Source organism: Coregonus clupeaformis, chromosome 29 (genome assembly GCF_020615455.1).
Source record: "Coregonus clupeaformis isolate EN_2021a chromosome 29, ASM2061545v1, whole genome shotgun sequence".
NCBI classification, from domain to species: Eukaryota; Metazoa; Chordata; class Actinopteri; order Salmoniformes; family Salmonidae; genus Coregonus; species Coregonus clupeaformis.
In genome coordinates this window covers 29,183,560-29,205,609 of record NC_059220.1, presented here as the reverse complement: position 1 = coordinate 29,205,609, position 22,050 = coordinate 29,183,560, and the positions used below count along the sequence as shown (strand labels likewise).

Below are 22,050 nucleotides of genomic sequence, written 5' to 3'. Positions count from 1 at the left end.
GTACTGTTTCAAATATGTCCTTCTGATCAGTTATACGTTGGTCTTAAGGTTGATACAACTACATTTATTTGATACCAAACAGACAGGAGCCGTGTGGTCATTTTGGTTCGTGGTGTGTGTATGTGAGTATTTGCATGTGTGTGTGGCCATGTTAGTGGCCAGTGTGTATTGGTGTGCTTGTGTGTGTGTGTAAGCTGCAGATGACGGCAATGATTCTTCCTGAATTTACATGACAGCTTCAGGGGGACCCAATCAATAGCTGCTTGGTAATAAATTGCTGTGCTTGACATAAATAATTTACCCTGAACCTCGGCCACACGTTCAACACACAGCTCAAGTCAGCCCGCTGCAAGCCTTCACTGGATACATATTGCCCCACACATCACACAAACTACCCTGTCATATACAGTGTTACAAATACAATTCAGTACATTTTGAATTTCAGCAGTGGAAATTGGTTTGAAAAGTCACATATAGCTGGATGATAGATAATTAATTAATTCAATTCGGTTTTGCAGGTTAAAACTATGACTAAACGGTTCAGTGCTCTCACTTTTCAGAAGCGCCAGCTATCTCTACTTTTAAGACGATAACCAGACCATTATCTCATTGTAAGTAGCTGGGAATGGGTGATTTGACCAGCGGCCTGTGAACGTTATGAGGTTGGATAACATTAAATACAGTAATCCCCTTGTCTTAATCTGCACCCCCTGACCCTGTGACCCCGGCTCGGGAGTATTTAGCCATCCCAAGGGTCCCACAGCCCTCGTTTGGCGTTATATATCTCTGTTTAGCCCAAAGACCAGGAGGAATCTGACTTTAATCATTCACATAATTACACATCATTTATCTCTGCTGCCAACCAGCAACACAGCTTAATGAGGGATGGACAGCTAGCGCCTAGCTGACAATGTCTAAAGGCACATCATCAGCTCTCTGAAGGACTTCCTCACTGCAAATTACTAATACTATTTATACCCTGCTGACGTTAACAACGCACGTTGAGCCTTTTCTACGTCATCTTACATCAAAATGTAAAATGCATTCACACAGATTTGATGCTCGGCTTGCTGGTAACTACTCATATAAACTGGTGACATTTTGTAGCATGGTAACAAAACAAAGGAATCCCCCTTCGCTGTTCCTGGCAGATGTCCCTTTCCTACCCTTAAATACCCTGCCTGCCTCCCTGCCTCACTCCCTGCCTGCCTCCCTGCCTCTCTTCCTGCCTGCCTCCCTGCCTCTCTCCCTGCCTGCCTCCCTGCCTCACTCCCTGCCTGCCTCCCTGCCTCTCTCCCTGCCTGCCTCCCGGCCTCTCTCCCTGCCTGCCTCCCTGCCTCTCTCCCTGCCTGCCTCCCTGCCTCTCTCCCTGCCTGCCTCCCTGCCTCTCTCCCTGCCTGCCTCCCTGTCTCTCTCCCTGCCTCACTCCCTGCTTCTCTCCCTGCCTCTCTCCCTGCCTGCCTCCCTGCCTCACTCCCTGCTTCTCTCCCTGCCTCACTCCCCGCTTCTCTCCCTGCCTCTCTCCCTGCCTGCCTCCCTGCCTCTCTCCCTGCCTGCCTCCCTGCCTCTCTCCCTGCCTGCCTCCCTGCCTCTCTCCCTGCCTGCCTCCCTGCCTCTCTCCCTGCCTGCCTCCCTGCCTCTCTCCCTGCCTGCCTCCCTGCTTCTCTCCCTGCCTCTCTCCTTGCCTCTCTCCTTCCTCTCTTCCTGTCTCTCTTCCTGTCTCTCTCCCTGTCTCCCTCCCTGTCTCTCTCCCTGCCTGCCTCCTTGCCTCTCTCCTTCCTCTCTCCCTGTCTCTCTCCCTGCCTGCCTCCTTGCCTCTCTCCTTCCTCTCTCCCTGTCTCTCTTCCTGTCTCTCTCCCTGTCTCCCTCCCTGCCTCTCTCCCTGCCTGCCTTCTTGCCTCTCTCCTTCCTCTCTCCCTGTCTCCCTCCCTGTCTCTCTCCCTCCTCTCTCCTTCCTCTCTCCCTGTCTCCCTCCCTGCCTGGACTTCTGATACGCCCCCATCTCAATCTCCCAGCCCCCTCTGCATGGTGCTCCCTCGCCTGCCTGTCTGCCTGGGTTCAGGCCTCAGCATCCACCTGATTGCTCAATCTATCTTTATCTGGTGTGTTGAAGCCTACGTCAGAGGGTAAATTGAATATACTAAGAGCTGTCTGTTGGTGTCTATATTTAATAAAGTACACTGATGCGGTGCTGATGTATTGCCCGGCAGTATTCACACTCTATTACAAGGAGATTACGCAGCTTGAGTAGGATCAGCCTGGCAACACAGTAAGTAGATTTCACAATTTAATGGCAAAGCGAAAACAGAAACCCGGAGGGGGCTGTGGGGAAGGAGGGGTGTGGGGGGAGGAGGGGGTGGGGGTGGGAGTGTGTAGGGAGCTGACACATACCAGAGGCGTGATCTCTCCTAAACATCACTGCCTTGTTCCCCGCTAACAACTAAACATAAGCTACATGACCAATGGAGTCTGTATACTGAGCTAACAGGCTGGAATTAAATCAAGTAGATTTGATTGATAATCCCCAAAGACCATCAATAAATAAGAACGAGAACCAGGCCAATTCATTAGGCTGTTTGGGTGTAACTGCAAAGCTAAAATCTACAAGTCCATTGATAAAAGACAATTGCCATTCTGGGTTTTGTCTTAGACTGAAAATATAATTATTCCATGAAATGTCTTACAAAATGTATAATACTATGATATGGAGTGTGTTCTACATTCCTATTGAAACATGCAATAAGACAATGAACCAAACCAGGTTTAGGTCTGTGAACTAGACACAAACAGCAAGAGGAGACCATCCAGCACTCAGTGAACCCACAGAATCACGCCACCGAATTCCCGTCAGAAAACATTCCAACCCTGGAAACGGAATGGGAGGTCTGGCAGCAGGTGACAAATGCCTGCCTCTAACAATGAAACCCTCTTGCACAAGTGGCATGCATGGCAGATTCCACATGAGGGCACATGACGTTCACACTGTTCCTGGATTAGGGGCTGGGGGTAGTTTTGGAGGGGTTGGGGGTTCAGCAGTGCACCCCCCCACCCCGCAGCCATCACCACTCTAAAGGAGGGAAGCATGTGTTGAGGAGACACAGAGGTCATAGCCATGTGGAGACTAGGCTGTGTTTAGACAGGCAGCCCAATTCTGATCTTTTTGTCACTGATCAGATCAGCTCTGAAAAAAATATGATGTGAAAAGATCTGATGTGATTGGTCAAAAAAATCTGAATTGGGCTGCCTAAATTCCACCTAAACCACTTGGACATACTGAAATGCAGCTTAGGGGTGGGGTGGGGGGGGGCACTTTAGGAGCAAGTCATCGGCCATTGTCCCCCTAACACTGGCCTTAATGACCGTGATCCAGCCCCAGTCCCCATCAGCCCACGGCCATATTAGCCTCCTCCCTCCCTCCACTGTTGCTGGCTCTATCTGGAGCAGAGACGCTGGCATCCAAAGCTTCATAATGATCACTAATTAATCAGCAACAGATTTAAAGTAAAGGCTGTCATTAGAGGACCGGGTCCTCAGAGCTGATAACAGCAAACTGTGCCAGGCATCTGCAACACCAACTTCCTTCCTGATAGGTCAACTCAGTCTACTGACAGTACACTGACTACAGTGTGAGGACTATTGACTAACAATTATTCAGTCTATGTACGCATTGTGTTAGTCAAATCCTGTGGTTGAGATCCTCAGTATGGCTACAGTATAACTGTACAATTACATTGTAGTATGTTAATTGAAGTGTATTTCTAGAACATACATTAGAGAGATAACACACCAAATTGATATGGGATCTTGTGAAAGAATGCTACTGTTTACGGAAGCTAATAGTACCGCTTTGCTGTTCCTCAATCACCCTCCAATTAGACTAGGTTAGCTCTACTCCACGGCCAATTACAGCACTTTTAAAACACTTTTTCAAATGTTAGCCGAGAAAAGGGGTAATGAAAAATCAATTGGGAGAACTTAAGTGCCAATCTTCTTGACGTGTAAATGGTTACCTTTGGACGTTGGTCATTGCCCATCTGTCAATGTCCTAATCAATGTGGCCCACTTCATAATGAACTGTTAATCTTTTTAATTCCATTGCCAAAGGCCAAAAAATCTATCAAAATGCAATCAGCAGTTTTCTCCCTCTCTTTTCCTCCCAGAGAGAGTGGATGGGGAGAGAAATATGGTTCTCTGTGCTCTGTGTCAGTGCTAGACTGCCCTGGGGTGCCATTGGTGCATGCAGTATTAGTGCATGGAGTCTGGGTCAGCCATTGAACCATCTCTGATCAGGTTCAGCCATGTACAACTCAATTATGCAGCCATTTCATGGCTGGTGTAGAGGGTATGACCTAATACAGAGCTCACCATGGGGAGAACAGGGGAGCTTTGGAGTTACAGTTTCATTCTCCCTTTTCATTCTAATTTGATGATTTTATCTCAAATTTTGGGGTAGTCAAACAATCATAAAGGTTGTAAATTACATTATAGTACAGACACTGTGTTTTGTTTAAAAAGTGTTTAAAAAAATGCATTTAGACTCTGTAATTGAAATGTGTAACAATAGGTTCAGTGGCTTGTGAAAGTATTCACCCCCCTTGGCATTTTTCCTATTTTGTTGCCTTACAACCTGGAATTTAAATGGATTTTTGGGGGATTTGTTTCATTTGATTTACACAACATGCCTACCACTTTGAAGAAACAAGAAATAAGACATTGAAAACTTGAGTGTGCATAACTATTCACCCTCCCAAAGTCAATACTTTGTAGAGCCACCTTTTGCAGCAATTACAGCTGCACGTCTATTGGGGTATGTCTCTATAAGCTTGGCACATCTTGCCACTGGGATTTATGCCCATTCTTCAAGGCAAAACTGCTCCAGCTCCTTCAAATTGGATGGGTTCCGCTGGAGTACAGCAATCTTTAAGTCATACCACAGATTCTCAATTGGATTGAGGTCTGGGCTTTGACTAGGCCATTCCAAGACATTTAAACATTTCCCCTTAAACCACTCGAGTGTTGTTTTAGCAGTATGCTTAGGTTCATTGTCCTGCTGGAAGGTGAACCTCCGTCCCAGTCTCAAATCTCTGGAAGACTGAAACAGGTTTCCCTCAAGAATTTCCCTGTATTTAGCGCCATCCATCATTCCTTCAATTCTGATCAGTTTCCCAGTCCCTGCCGATGAAATGGATGGTGTTCTCGGGGTGATGAGAGGTGTTGGGTTTGCGCCAGACATAGCGTTTTCCTTGATGGCCAAAAAGCTCAATTTTAGTCTAATCTGACCAGAGTACCTTCTTCCATATGTTTGGGGAGTCTCCCACATGCTTTTTGGCGAACACCAAACGTGTTTGCTTATTTTTTTCTTTAAGCAATGGCTTTTTTCTGGCCACTCTTCCGTAAAGCCCAGCTCTGTGGAGTGTATGGCTTAAAGTGGTCCTATGGACAGATACTCCAATCTCCGCTGTGGAGCTTTGCAGCTTCTTCAGGGTTATCTTTGGTCTCTTTGTTGCCTCTTTGATTAATGCCCTCCTTGCCTGGTCCGTGGGTTTTGGTGGGCGGCCCTCTCTTGGCAGGTTTGTTGTGGTGCCATATTCTTTCAATTTTTTTATAATGGTTTTAATGGTGCTCTGTGGGATGTTCAAAGTTTCTGATCTTTTTTTATAATCCAACCCTGATCTGTACTTCTCCACAACTTTGTCCCTGACCTGTTTGGAGAGCTCCTTGGTCTTCATGGTGCCGCTTGCTTGGTGGTGTTGCAGACTCTGGGGCCTTTCAGAACAGGTGTATATATACTGAGATCATGTGACAGATCATGTGACACTTAGATTGAACACAGGTGGACTTTATTTAACTAATTATGTGACTTCTGAAGGTAATTGGTTGCACCAGATCTTATTTAGGGGCTTCATAGCAAAGTGGGTGAATACATATGCACGCACCACTTTTCCGTTATTAATTTTTTTGAACTATTTTGCGTATGTCCATTACATGAAATCCAAATAAAAATCAATTTAAATTACAGGTTGTAATGCAACAAAATAGGAAAAACGCCAAGGGGGATGAATACTTTTGCAAGGCACTGTAAGAGATAAAAGTGTGTGTGTGTGTATGTGTGTGCGTGGGTGCGTGTGTACACAGGCAGATCAGAATAATCTACTTAGGTTTAATCATCTCGCTGCAGCTTGTGCAGTACTCCAGTAGTACTAAGCAAAGCCAAGCATTTCCACACATTTAGAAATGTCAGACAGTCTGGCTTCCAGTTGGGTTTTGGGTTAAACGATCATTATGGAGTCATTCAGAATGATGGGCTTGTTGTCAGACCTGGCATGGCAAATCCAATTAAGATTAGTCAACTATCCACTATCCAATGCAGGTTATGATAATCGTATTAACGCAGCATTTAAAAGCTTTGACATACAAAGCACAGTAGTTAGCACGCTATATTTACTGTCAAGTATGTCAACACAGAGAGGCAAGGGCCCTGACAACATTACAGTTCACAATAGAGTGTAGCCTACCGGTAATCAAACTGATTCAACTCATCCTCATGTACTTTATAGTTATTCAATAATTTGAACAGAATTCTATAATATTCTCTGTAAAAATACTACACCCCTGCACATTGCCAGAGGTGAACAGTGGTGTTTTCTCTGTAAATTCTAGCCAGAGGTAGTGTACCTGGCTGGCTTGTTTGGGCCAGGTAGATGGAAGGGACTGTGTTATTGGGTCAGTGTGATCCAGTCCTGGGTAAGCTCCTTGGCTAAACTCTCCCCCTGCTGACAATGCACTGCTGACAATGGGCTGCACCGAACCGTTTGGATGAGAAAGGGCTAATCTCCTTAATAGATCTGTAGCTGACTACTACACCTCTTCTCTTCTGATAAATACTGGAACACCTGTCTGTCCAGGTACAGTACAGTTCTCACACCTACATGTCCTGCACGCAAGGTGAGAACCAGGAGAGGCCCAGCTTAAACTACAGCAGGGCATCTACAGCTGCTGTCAGCTCAGATACATGTCTGTTATGCTGATGAGAAGACGAGAGCACGGAGAGGCTATGCAACAGAGGCTACACTGAGGGACACAGTCATTTAGTGTGTTACCTCTCTATGCCTAGTGTGCTATGATGTTATAGAGTTATGAGGGTCAACCTCAAGATCAGCCAGAATCTGCTCTGGTTGCAAAAAGAGTCACTAAGCAATGTGTTGACTGTCAGAAACAGGAGAAAACTCTAGAAGGGAGCAGAATCTCTGCTGACATAGAATGTGGTATCCTTAATTCAACAGCATCTCATAACCTAACACCTTGTCTATCACAATGTCTATGGAGTAGAGAAACATGATTATGCCTATCAATAATTCAATTGAAGTGTGTGTGTGTGTGTGTGTGTGTGTGAGTGAGCTGTCTTGTTTCAGAGGGAGGGTCCTGTGCTTTGCTAGAATTCTCCCCTGTGATTATGGTATATATTGACACCAGGGCTGCAGTCCCTCCCCATTCAAAGTTGGGATTTTAGCTGCACTCTATTGATTTGATTATTTTAAAGCTGTCTCCATTTTGCCCCTAGGTCCATGCTAGCTTCTGACATTAATTATCTGTATTTGTATGCGTGTGTGTGTGTGTGTGTGTGCGTGCATACGTGTGTGTGTGTGCACCCACCAGGAACAAAGGGGGGGAAATGGATTATAAAGGATAGTGGGTTCCTTAGGGTGACTATGTGTTTTACTACTCTGAATGGAACTAACCAGGACTAATCATGATGTCAGATTGTACCGGTCAAAATGAATGGCTGGTCATGTATCTAAACTGCTATCATGTGTTGTTTTTAAAACTACACAGTATGTTATAGGTGGTCATGAGTGAATGGTGTTATGCACTGAGTGTACAAAATATTAAGGACACCTGCTCTTTCCATGACATAGACTGACCAGGTGAATCCAGGTGAAAGCTATGATCCCTTATTGATGTCATCTGTTAAATCCACTGCAATCAGTGTAGATGAAGGGGAGGAGACAGGTTAAATACAGATTTGTAAGCCTTGAGACAATTGAGACAATTGAGACCTGGATTGTGTATGTGTGCCATTCAGAGGGTGAATGGGCAAGACAAAAGATTGAAGTGCCTTTGAACGGGGTATGGTAGTAGGTGCCAGGCGCACCGGTTTGTGTCAAGAACTGCAATGCTGCTGGGTTTTTCATGCTCAACAGTTTCCTGTGTGTATCAATAATGGTCCACCACCCAAAGGACATCCAGCCAACTTGACACAACTGTGGGAAGCATTGGAGTCAACATGGGCCAGCATCCCTGTGGAATGCTTTCAACACCTTGTAGAGTCCATGTCCCGACGAATTGAGGCTGTTCTGATGGCAAAAGGGGGAGGTGCAACTCAATATTAGGAAGGTGTTCTTAATGTTTTGTACACTCAGTGTATATTGTTCTATGGTGTTCAGCTAGTGCAGTGGCTGTAGATGGGTGGGCGTACCTGGGATATGCTTGGCCCAGCCAATGATGACCACCAGCTCCCGGTCAGCCAGGTCACACAGCGTGGTCAGGGCCTTGATGTCACTCTCAGGCATGGTGGGGTCAGGCATGGCGTAGATCTTCTCTGGCTCGGCCACCAGCAGGTGGGACACTATCTTTGTGACTGAGGAGGAAACAGAGGTGGTCAAAACATTAGTCAAAGGTCACATTACTGTGATGCACAAACAGGTACTCTCAGATACACACATTACTTACATGGAAGAACACACAAGTACAATTGTGATGTATTCTACATTCTCTCTTTCTCCCGCTAACACGTAAACTAATCAATGGATTAATATGGTTGGTAGTGAATATTGATTCTCCTCACATTACTCAACATTATGTGAGAGGTTGTTACTGGGACTGCTATCTCTAAGAACCCAGTCACTGTTTAATATCGGTCATCCACTATGAGACCTGTCATAACTCAGCTGTGTCTAGAACAATGCCTGTCTGGCCTATATTCTCTATTACTGCTCTCCCATGGAAATACACCTATCCAGACAACAGGAGAGTCTGGTCTGAATAAAATTCATGCTTTAACTGAACCTGGACTGGGAGAAGGCTGTGGGGAGGGGGTGGGTAGTGAGGTGACAGGGAACTACTCACGGGGTTTTTTGGCAGGAGGGGGGAGGGTGAGGCCCAGGTACGCTGTGCTTTCTGCATCCATCCTCCTCTTGTACTTCTGTCTTCCCCCTCGCACACGGTCCAGACGCACACCTGACACATGACAAGAAGCAAGGAAACCTTTGAGCAGGAAATACAATTTCACCATTCTGACAAATAAAATGATTCAATCAATTCTACAACATAATGTTTATAATGAAAAAACAACAATTATGAAACCATTTAACACAGAGTAAAGTAGTCCCACAATTAGTAAATTGTTATTAGTAGAGAGTAACACTATAATGACAAACAAATATTCACGTCTAATTCCCTGTCACACACTTAGATACCCTCTTCTCCGATTTTTTTTTACATGATCAGAATCAAAAGTACTCCTCTTGTTATAACGAGGAAGCATGAAAACTAGAAACTTGACCGAGTTGAGTTGTGAGTGTCTGCCCAGAGGAAGGGCTCTGTTCTGTTGTCTGCATGGTGAGAGTACAGTACAGGGAGTGTCAGAGAGACTGCCGGCTGGCGCTGCGTTCCCATATGTGGTCCATGCCTGGCTGGTCTACTGTGACACTGCCGAGCCTGAAGGAGCTCTAAACATAAGAATATTTAACGCAGGGTCAATGATCTCACAGACTGGCCCTCTAATTATTTAGCTTTTTGTGTGAGGCAGACGGAATACTAATGAGCAACCAGGCTGGTACCTGTGCGCTCAGCTGTCAAGGGGCCTCTGCATCTAGCCATGTAGCTACTGTAGGAGGAGTGAATCCAAGGTGTGGAGTCGAGTCACAAATTTGATGACTTGAGACTCGACTTGATAGAAAATAAAATAACTTGACACTTGACTTGGTGCCTCAAGACTCGGGACTCGACTTTGACTTGAGATGGATGACTTAATTATATGGCCAGGTTTTGTAACGTTTTGTCACTCATTTTGTGGCACAGAGTCTTCATGGCCAAAAATGATCCAGACAGTATTGCACTTGGAAACAAAACACTAGTGAAACGCACACTCAGCCCTCTGATTGGACCAGCAAACTGTCAATCAACACAGGTTGGGTGAGCTAGCACAGTGAGGTTTTGGGAGGTTGCGAGTGTGTAACTGAATGGGAAAAATATGATTGTTTATACATATTTGAATAGGCTACATATAGCCTACCATTTGTATTTCATATTTATACCTTTGCTTATTCAATCTGGTCACTAACATAGGCCTACAGTATTGCACCCAATTCTTGTTTCAAAAACATATAATCTGTGTTTAAGAACCCAAAAGTTTCAGTCTTGACTGTTGACCAATGACCAGTCATCAACATTGGCACACAAAGGCAGGCGCACATATCCAGATTAGTGACCAGAAAGCACTTGTTTCAGTTTCTCCGGTTTTGCCTGGCAATATTATATTTTCCAAAACAATAGGCTACCTGGTGATTTCATTGATCATTTCATATTTCAGATAGGCCTAGTTTGGGTGGGTATAATTATATACCTCAGTGGTACTGCACATGTCTAAAGATAGCTGTAACATCGCACGACCTTCAATACTTATGGGATGAAATTGTAACATATTCTGGCGAATTAATCACAATATTTGTGAGGAAGAAAAAGGCTACAGACAGATCATGCTTTCCATCCGATCCTGCAACCTCCGCTGCACACAGGTAGGCCGTATGATCCTGCTTGCTCTGGACTCCAGAGAAGTGACATGATATCCGTAGTTGATATTGATTGCTAACATGAATGACTTTCAGCTCAAAATGCAGGTGTTTAACGCAGTTTATTTCAGTATCTTGCATTTTGAAAATGCATCACCGTTCATGGCTGTAATGACAGGCAACATGTGCACAGCGATTGTGCGCTCATGTTCGCCCTGTGCACGCGTGCATGTGCGTGCGCGCGGGGGGGGGGGTCGCAAGCTTTGAACCACGCCTTTTTGGGGGTCGCGGCGCAAAATGTTTGAAAATCACTGAGCTAGCTAACAGATTGCTGATTTGCTGAACAGCTATAGGATTGGGTGCAGCGCAAACGTCAAATTGTAGGGAGAGAGGATTGCCATAAATGAGTATGCAGCTCCAAAAATTGTTTGGTGTTCAAGAATATGAACCGTTTACTTTGCAAGCTCACCAGCAATGAGGCATCAGCAACAATTACTAGCATAGGTCTCTTGGTATGTCAAAATGGCTTGAAATGGATAATTTACTTATGAAGCTTGCATTTGAAATGTGTTGTTAAAATTACATAATCTAAATGTGTTATAGACAAAATAATGAAAAGGGCTGTCTGGTTCCTCAATAAACAGACAAAGATTTGTAGTTGAACAAGTCATTGCCTTGTGACTGGACTCGACTTGACTTGCTCTTAGAATGCACGACTTGGACTTGACTCTAGAATCGATCCATTCTACTTGGGGCTCGACTTGAGACTTGGACCTTGTGACTTGAGACTTGCTTGTGACTCGAATAATAGTGACTTGGTCCAACCTCTGGAGTGAATCCACAACCCCATACATACACTGTCTGGCTGTGTACAGGAACAGTGCTATACACCATGTGTTATGACACCGATAGATAGATAGAGGGTAGCTTTCCAATAAAACCTCCTTATTTTACCCCTCTTTCATGGGACAGGAGTGAGGCCTTATCCCTCTCTGCCACTCATAGGGGACCAGGTCCTGCACTGATACTGTAAATGTCACCAACCTCATCATAACATAAGTTATTATCTCATTATTTGATAAGAATGTTTCCATTTGGATTGTCCTTTCTATTCTATTATTTTTCAACATACACTACCGGTCAAAAGTTTTAGAACAGCTACTCGTTCAAGGGTTTTTCTTTATTTTTACTATTTTCTACATTGTAGAATAATAGTGAAGACATCAAAATTATGAAATAACACATATGGAATCATAAAATATATTTTGATTTATTTAACACTTTTTTTGTTACTACATGAGTCTATATGTGTTATTTCATAGTATTGATGTCTTCACTATTATTCTACAATGTAGAAAATAGTAAAAATAAAGAAAAACCCTTGAATGAGTAGCTGTTCTAAAACTTTTGACCGGTAGTGTAGTTAAAATATTTAATCTGCAGTGTTCCATTTATTTGATACAGCACAGTGTTTGGTGATTTAATTTAATCGTATGCAAAACATTGATGTATATTGCACATCACCCTATGCAGCCCCACAGGGACACTGTCCTTCACACAGCTGAGTGTGCCTGATGTATCTTAACCCTGTATAGCAAATACCTATCCATTTATCCATTACGTATAACCTAAACCCTCTAAACAAATGGATGCTAAACTAGATTTGAGAGCACCTCTGATCAGAGGTATTATCCAGTATGTCTAGCTGGTGGAGGAGAAGACGGAGGAGAGGGAGGGGGAGGGGTTCATTTGTCAGCGCACCAAGTCCCCTCTGCTAAAATCACTTGCAGGGAGAGCACTTGCTTGATGATTTCATCACTTTATAACTGTAAAGATGGTGTCAGAGCTGGGCATTGTGTGGCCACTGCAAATGAGGCTAACACAATTTCCCCCTCAGCCTGTACTCTCGTGGAGGATGGGTTTGGATGCCCCTATGTTCGGTGATTAGAGGTCGCTGCAGGAACAGACAGTGGGGGTGGATGGGGAGAAAAAAAGGAGATGATGTAGTATGTAAAGAATAGCCTTCATTCCATAGAAAGAGCTGAAACAATGGATTATGAAAACAGTAATTTTCCATTTCACCCCTTCCACTGACAGAGCCATACCCCCTTCTCCCCAAGCTAGACTGTATGCATCGGTGGCTACAGCAAATCGTATTATCTTGTAGGAGTAGAATAAGGAGATTTTATTCTACTTATATAAATTATTTGATTCCCTAGAAACACAAATCTGATTAGGATTGTCTTTCAATTTCCTGACTGACAACCCACTAACCTAATTACCCACAATTCCCAGCAGAGACCCATCATTCGCAGCAAACACTGGGGGATCATCTGATGGCTGCCACATTACAGTCACAATCACCACTTCCTCATTTCACAATTTACTTCCTTCACATGTAGCATGTAAAGAAAGTGTCAAGAAATATTTGACCAGTAAATCTATTCAGGGACGAGGCCTTGAGTATGAACTCATGACAAAATGGACTCCGATATCACCAAGTCAGTGCTTGCTAGGTTTAAGTGCTTAGGAGCGTTCCGATTCAGTTTCTGCTTGTGGTACTGTAGGAGTGGAAAATTCCTACCGCTGATAACTGTGATGTCACCAAATTCTACGGTTTCTTTGGGCTCTCCTGAGGAGCTCAGATACAGCCAGGTGGTATGGATGTACCCCATGAGCTGTCCCGTGGTGTTGGGCTGGGCTGGGATGGGCTGGGCTGGCTGGCTGGGCTGGGCTGGCTGGACTGGTCTGTTAAGTCATGTGGCTGTGTATGTCAGCCAGCATAAAGCCATGGTGACGAGGAGTCCGAGGTACATGGGTGCCTCTTTTAATTAGAACAGTCCCGGCCATAATTAACAGATGCTGACAGGAATCAAAGCTTGGCACTAACCTGTCTCATTTTACAGTCAAACAGGGCCATACACGGAGGAAGGGAGGACGGGTGGAGACAGTGAGACAGAGAGCAAGGGAGTGTGTTGGAGAGAGAGAGAAGTAGAGTAGTTCATTCCATGTGTCTGACTCCTCTTGGAGAAAAAGAGACCGTTGCCAAGCCCACTTCGGTGAGCCATGGACCAAGCTTTGGATTGTTTGTTTGTGGCCAGTGCGTCTGTATTGTATGAGTGTGTGTGTGAATGTGAACGTGTCTGCGTGCTTGTGAACGTGTGTGTAAAAAGGGGTGAGTCCGGCCTCATCACCAGACACCACTGTGTTTTACGGCCGGCACCATCACCCGGTGGGTGGGTAAAGGGAGGGCGGTAGTGGGCGGTGAGCTCGGGTGTCAGCTCTTCAAAGCAGGGTTCAGGGGTAGAGGGCTTCTGGCCAAGGTGGCTGGCATTTGCACACGGATTAGCGGCGGGCTAGGGGCGGGGACTGGGGTCAGCTGACCCAGGGCTCCTCTTTCTCTCCAAAAACAATAATAATCCCCCTCAGAGCACACGCCTACAAAAGGGCCTGTCTTCACTCACTTTGTGTGGCCGGCCGAGGCAGGAGCCCTTATTTTGAGCCCCTCACCTGTTCTGGGTGTCTCTCCCTGGGGAAAGTGTCAGGATGTCTGGGATGGTTGGCAGTGCCAAGGGGGGCTTAGGCGGACCCTATTTTAGCTGGGAAAATCAGAAGGCCACATGGCAAGGCATGGTGAACTGAACTCTGCCTTTCAAGGCAGCCGCCCCGCTAAACCACCGTCAGCACTATTTTAAAGGGCTCCTGTTGCCAGCTTTGCATGCTTGTAACGTGTTGCAGCATTTTTTACCGCGAGTGGTGATGAGCGAGGGCAGCGGAAAAATGGTCACACATTGTCCATCCCTATCTGCTGATTGGCCCCCCAGTCTGCTGACCCCGAGGCCTACGTACGCTCTCACCACATGCTCCATCCACCTGCCCGTAGCGCAGTGGAGCTACCATACCATACTGCAGTAACATCATGCTTGGTTCACTCCCCACTCAAGACGCAGGCTCCATTTGAAGGCCAAGCTACACTATGTGGAAAAACATTAGTCTGTTCATTCTTTTACTAGGTTCTAATGGAACCAAACAATTGATTCCCCATCTCCTGAAGCACACACTCATTGGCAGTCAGTGTGTTACTAATGTGTTGGCTTGAATCGACATGTGACTCTATACTGTATGTCTGGTATTGTTATGTTTATGTATGGCTTGTGTGTATGTACAAAATATTATTGTGAGGATAACAGGAGTGCTATAATGGGATGTGGTTGTTCTACCGTGCATCTGTCTTATAATAAGAGTGATATACAGGGAGGTACATTGTGTATCAGCACCATCCCCCTTCCTTTAAAACATATGTTCATCTCTGTTGTAATGCTCTCACCTGTCAGCCCAGGGAACATAACATGATCGTAGCCTTTTACAGAGAGGTAGCAGATTGCATACTGTAGTGTGTGTAGTGTGTGTGTGTGTGTGTGCGACGTGCGTGTGTGTGTGTGTGATAGGGCAGAGGGCATCTGCCACTGAATTATGTCAATGTAATCTCTCAATAGTATCTGTTCCTCTTTCTCTTCCTCAGCTCTGATCCCCCTCCATTGATCAGAGGAAAAACCTGTAGCCTGTGACATTTGATTCTTCTATTGATCACTTCCTCTTTTATACAGTCGGGGGAAAGTAGAGCGATTCAACTCAAGTCTCTGGCAGATCCCCTTTAAGCGGACTGCTGATCTTTGAAGATCACTTCCCTTACACTTCCCTTAAGACGTCTACAGAGATAAACTGGAGCCTTTTCCAATGGACCAAATACATGCACTAATTCCTTACCATGTACTCGCTTAATCAGTAGCGGAGGTAAAACCTTGAAATGCCTTGCGTTTCAACGGTATCAACTAATAACTTTAACATGGGCACTGAGGGAAAATTCCATTGCACTTCCAAGATCTCCCTGAATGTCTAGAAATTCAGTCATATCATAGAGAGGTTAGGTGTGTTGTGGTGCATTCAAACGTTCTGTAGTTTCGTAGAGCGCCTGACGGTAGGAAACTGCATTGCACCTTTGCTAGAGCTGAGCTGTAAAGTTATAATTAGGTGTTTTTTCCATTGACTGGATGACCTTTCTGCAGTAATGAACTCCAGAGTGGTAGCTTCAGTCACATGAGCGCTGACCATCTCCAGCCTCTGAACATGGCGTTGAGCCGATGTCTTCATAGAGCTTAGACTAGTCTCCTCCTGTCCCCATAACCAGACTCATTGGTTTCACACACACACGCTAAGATGCATTTCACATCTTTCTGTTCATTTGGGAAATGTATTTACTTCTTTTGATTGTGTTTAAAAAAACGTTTCTGGAGGTGGGAGAGAGGAGGGTGATAGGGGGACCGGGTTCCCGCAGGTCTTCATATAGCCAGAAATAATCTCTACCTCCTTTGTAATATGTGGCGAAACCCACTCTGTAAAAACGAGGGTCGTTTTCAATCTGTGGATATGCTGAATATACAGAAGTATGCATTAGAACGCTGGGATAAGTCTCTCTCTGCAAATTTGAGCTATACACTCTCTTTATACAATCTCCTACTTTGACCCGAAACTGGCCATGCATTTATGGCCATCACTACCTATTTTGTAGTCTCTTATTCCTCCAGATGAAATATTGGCATACATTTTTCATCAGATAGTAATGCGACTAGTCTGTCTTTCTGGCCAAGTCTCTTTATCTCACTGCATGCAGTAAGGAGATTCTGTTACGAAGCAGAGATCTATATAGGCTACTCTGTGGCTGGAGTTGGAGACTTGAAATCACTACATCACTACATCCTAATGGGACAGGATCTACAATATATGTTCCAGTCTCTGGTGAATTAAGGGAGACGGGTGGGGTAAAAGCTGGGTATACTGCATGTCATGTTGACGGGTAGGGATTAACAAAACAACATGAACAATTATTAACATTTAATCAACAACATATTTTAAGGTATGATAATTAGGCTCCTGCTATGGAGTATTTCGTGAGAGTATAAAATAACTAATCTTGTTGTGTTTTTCTGCCACCGTAATAGAGAACATCTCCTCCTGAGTATATCCTGTAGTACAGTGGGAGTGGAGGGACAATCATGCTTAGTCAAACATAAGCACCACTTCACCTATTTTCAGCAGCGCTCGCTCAAAAGCAAGACATAAAAAGTACAGTATGTTTCCTTAAAGAGCTCTTCCCAGCGGGCAGCTAAATAAATATGACACCTCCTCTCCATTCCCCAGCTACACTGCTCTCATTATTCATGTGTTGGGGCTGTTTGGAGAGACCAACAAGTGAGGAGGAGAGGGGAATAAAGCAGCAGTAATGCATGGGGTTGGGGCCAGGTAGGTAAGGGGCTAGGGGGCTATGGTCCGCCCCCCCCGGAAGGAGCAGCCCAGCCTGGGGTCTCAGGGGGCCTGGCAGGGGGGAAGAAACCGAGCCAGAGAACTCCATCGGCAGCATGTTTAATTGTCACTGAATTCCCAGTTGGCGTGACTTTAAAAAACCATCCACAGGAAGAGAGCTGAGATGTTCGGAAAACATTTAGCGGATCAATATGCCAGGGAGAGCTGAGACTGGCCGGAGTGTGTGCTCAGGGACCTAGCAGAAGCCTTTCCAGTCGGAATACTGTTACATTTCTATTACTCAGACAGTAGGATCGACCTATTCAGCATATTTCTGTCCCCAGCTCAACTGCACATGATTTACTGCTGTGTTGGTAGGGGGAGGACAGAACAGGCCAGGCCAGGAGGCTCAGATCAGTTGTCTGGCTGTGGCTGCAGGCACAGCAGGCTGCAGCCAACATCCCTCACACTGGTCTGGACTGGCATGGGCCCACTCACTGCTGTTAGATCAGCCGGGAGCTTTGAGGAGACCACTTCCTCTCAGAAGTCCTTGTTTGATGTTTCCAGTCTTTACATCCTTCTTCTATGAATGGTGTCGTTCCATGGAGAATGTTGAGATCATTTAAATAATGCTGACATAATATAAAGAGAGTGATACCAAGACAAATGGACAGACAGACACTTTCACAAGAAAAGGAGATCTCCTTACCTTCCTTGAGCATCCCCACTTTGAGACACTTCATAAAGCGGCAGGCTTGACATGACTTGCGTCTCCGTTTTGTGATCTCGCACTCGTTTGTGGCGGGACAGCTGTATTCTATGTTGCCTGAAGAGAACAAGAGATGTGGTTAGCCTTAACCTGATCACTCTTCATAAGGCAGTGTATCTTCCTATTGAGTCATAGGCAAAGGAAAAGCAAAAGGTTAAAGGTTTTGACCTTTTTTCTCTCCTTTTTACAAAAAAAGGGGGCACACATGAAGAATAAAAGTAAGCATAAAAGTATGGATACAATACACATTTTAGGGCATTGTCATTGTGTCACTGTGTAGATTTAAAACCAATAGTTACTATATATCACACAGTATTCTAGAGTCTATAATCAGTTTGTGCAGACCAGACATTGGGTATCAGCATTTGTTCATCATCTCCTGTGCAACAATCCATTACAGTAGTGTGTCTGAGGTGAGGTGAGCCGGAGGGAGGGAGGGAGAGAAGGAGACCTCCAGTCCTCCTCATGGACCCCTTCACAGACACCACCCTGGCCCCCACGCTAAATTGGCCTCATTAATTCTGAGCGTGTCCCCTCCAGGCCCCTGGAGCAGCCAGCCATCCAGCCTGCATACCCCTTCCCTTCCCTGTGTCCCTCTGCCGCCCGCTGCCTCAATAACAGGAGAGAGAGCCAGACACACGCCCCCCCCCGGCCACTTTACATAATACTCTGGCAGCCACAAACCTGTTGTTACCACTGTTGCCATTGTTGACTACATAGTGTACAGACAAGAGGCCTTATGCATTATTCAAGTCCAGCAATACAGCGTCTGATTCCGGTACAACACAATGAAAAAGGGTTTCATTGCTACATAATAAAATAGATGTTTCTGCCTGTACTGTAGCATTAGCAATAGAAAGGAAGGGCAGGATATACGATGCCATTCTCCTTGTGTCCCTACATTTTACTGAAGTCAAGTTTTCAATAAAGGGTTTCAAAATAATAGCTAGCTGCTCAAGGTCCTGAATTAGACTCATTCATTGTCCATCATTAATGGAAAAACAGAGAAACACATTCTGAGGCACAATGGAGACACAATACTATTTTATAATTCTTAAACTTGGATTATGTTCGTTAATATCTACCACAAAGCCATGTTATCTATTCAACTGTTATCTATTCAACGCTGTGTACACTTCTACATTTAGAAAAATGAACCTAAATGACTTCAATATAGACTAACATCCAGTATTATCCTGTCTAACTGCATACAGACACAGTGGTCCAGCAGCTCTCCTGCCTATAGATGAACAGCCATACCCAGACACATTGGGATTCCATCCCAACACAGCCAGCTTCTCTCTCTACTCTGACTCTCATTCAGTGTGAGAGCTGTATAATATTCCAGTAGCGTTCCCCCTCCAACCCCCTTTAACAACTTATGCAATTATGTTAACATTATTGGACATATCAAGTGGAGGGTCCCGAGATGTATTAAATAATTAGAAATGTCTCCTTTATATCTGTCTTAGAAATCATCATGCCAATTCGTCTCATCTCTTTGGAATTGGGGTAAATAAAGGTGTGAGGGAAAGGGAGTGATGAGGTATGATAGTCTCTGTTCCTGTTGTCTCTGTTGTCATAGCACAACCAGACCATAATAATAAGCCAATATATTTCCCATCTGTTCACAGGAGGCAATCAGAGTAGCCGTCTCTGGTATCTATAGGCTGTTACTCTGCTATGGTTGGTTCTGTATGATACTGTATCAACTGCAATACTTTGGCACCTTTCTACAAACCCCTTATGTCTCAAGAACCTTCCTTTAAAATTCATTTTATCCAATGCATTTTTTGCTTGTCATTCTCCTAGAATCTGGGCTGTAGATTTATCATATTGATTAAACCTCACGATATTGAACATGATATAATTACTTAAAAACCTAGTATGATTGCGTTGTTGGCAGATGTATATGGTATGCTGCCTGCCTGCCAGACAAACACTGCAGAGCTGACCCTGGTCCCTGGCTAACCCACAGGATGCTCATGTTGACGGGGGAGACTTCTCCCTCCACTACACCCCCCTCCACTTCCCTTCCCTCCACACCGGGGGCGGGGTGAGACACATGCACAAGGCACACCTGAAAGCTAACAAACCGAGACCATGCTCTAACAACACACACTCATACTCTCTCATTATACACTCACATTACAGCAGCACAGGCCAACTCATGTGCTGCCTCAAAATATATATATATATATATAACAAATACTGGACTGGTTAACCTGTAGTGACGTTTATACAGTGAGGGAAAAAAGTATTTGATCCCCTGCTGATTTTGTACGTTTGCCCACTGACAAAGAAATGATCAGTCTATCATTTGAATGGTAGGTTTATTTGAACAGTGAGAGACAGAATAACAACAAAATAATCCAGAAAAACGCATGTCAAAACTGTTATACAGTTATTTGCATTTTAATGAGGGAAATAAGTATTTGACCCCCTCTCAATCAGAAAGATTTCTGGCTCCCAGGTGTCTTTTATACAGGTGACGAGCTGAGATTAGAGCACACTCTTAAAGGGAGTGCTCCTAATCTCAGTTTGTTACCTGTATAAAAGACACCTGTCCACAGAAGCAATCAATCAATCAGATTCCAAACTCTCCACCATGGCCAAGACCAAAGAGCTCTCCAAGGATGTCAGGGACAAGATTGTAGACCTACACAAGGCTGGAATGGGCTACAAGACCATCGCCAAGCAGCTTGGTGAGAAGGGGACAAGAGTTGGTGCGATTATTCACAAATGGAAGAAACACAAAAAAACTGTCAATCTCCCTCGGCCTGGGGCTCCATGCAAGATCTCACCTCGTGGAGTTGCAATGATCATGAGAACGGTGAGGAATCAGCCCAGAACTACACGGGAGGATCTTGTCAATGATCTCAAGGCAGCTGGGACCATAGTCACCAAGAAAACAATTGGTAACACACTATGCCGTGAAGGACTGAAATCCTGCAGCGCCCGCAAGGTCCCCCTGCTCAAGAAAGCACATATACAGGCCCATCTGAAGTTTGCCAATGAACATCTGAATGATTCAGAGGAGAACTGGGTGAAAGTGTTGTGGTCAGATGAGACCAAAATGGAGCTCTCTTGGCATCAACTCAACTCGCCATGTTTGGAGGAGGAGGAATGCTGCCTATGACCCCAAGAACACCATCCCCACCGTCAAACATGGAGGTGGAACCATTATGCTTTGTGGGTGTTTTTCTGCTAAGGGGACAGGACAACTTCACCGCATCAAAGGGACGATGGACGGAGCCATGTACCGTCAAATCTTGGGTGAGAACCTCCTTCCCTCAGCCAGGGCATTGAAAATGGGTCGTGGATGGGTATTCCAGCATGACAATGATCCAAAACACACGGCCAAGGCAACAAAGGAGTGGCTCAAGAAGAAGCACATTAAGGTCCTGGAGTAGCCTAGCCAGTCTCCAGACCTTAATCCCATAGAAAATCTGTGGAGGGAGCTGAAGGTTCGAGTTCCAAACGTCAGCCTCGAAACCTTAATGACTTGGAGAAGATCTGCAAAGAGGAGTGGGACAAAATCCCTCCTGAGATGTGTGCAAACCTGGTGGCCAACTACAAGAAACATCTGACCTCTGTGATTGCCAACAAGGGTTTTGCCACCAAGTACTAAGTTATGTTTTGCAGAGGGGTCAAATACTTATTTACCTCATTAAAATGCAAATCAATTTATAACATTTTTGACATGCGTTTTTCTGGATTTTTGTTGTTGTTATTCTGTCTCTCACTGTTCAAATAAACCTACCATTAAAATTATAGACTGATCATGTCTTTGTCAGTGGGCAAACGTACAAAATCAGCAGGGGATCAAATACTTTTTTCCCTCACTGTAGCTCAAGGGTTGATCCTCAGTGACAAATGTCTATTCATGTCTATTCATACAATCAGTCAGTCAAGCATTTGAGGGTTTTATATATACCCCGAACCAGAACGCTGGGTTCATATTTGGTTTCAAAGGTTACAGTATTAAACAAATAACATCAAAAATATTTTCTTCTCTCAATATTTATCTGTCTCAATTTATTTTATGGCTTTTCAGGACCTGTGCCAGGGCAGTGAGGGGAAAGTCAGGTCCTGTAAGTAAATTACAGTAAAATGGCAGGTATTTCTCATCAAAATCGAAACTGACTTTTACAGGCTTACTGTCAAGGTCTATTACTTCATATAAAAAAG

General features: G+C 44.7%; 1 protein-coding gene across 6 annotated transcripts in view; it reads right to left on the bottom strand.

The window, feature by feature from the left end:
- LOC121544911 (steroid hormone receptor ERR2) overlaps positions 1 to 22,050 on the bottom strand; it is a 62,463-nt gene that overhangs the window by 9,805 nt on the left and 30,608 nt on the right. For all 6 annotated transcript variants that reach the window (XM_041855155.2, XM_041855157.2, XM_041855156.2 and 3 more), the window contains 3 exons: positions 17,800 to 17,916; positions 9,127 to 9,237; positions 8,477 to 8,638 (listed from right to left, as the gene is read on the bottom strand). In XM_041855155.2, coding sequence (XP_041711089.1) covers positions 8,477 to 8,638; positions 9,127 to 9,237; positions 17,800 to 17,916 — 390 coding nt within the window. The remainder of the gene's footprint in view (positions 1 to 8,476; positions 8,639 to 9,126; positions 9,238 to 17,799; positions 17,917 to 22,050) is intronic.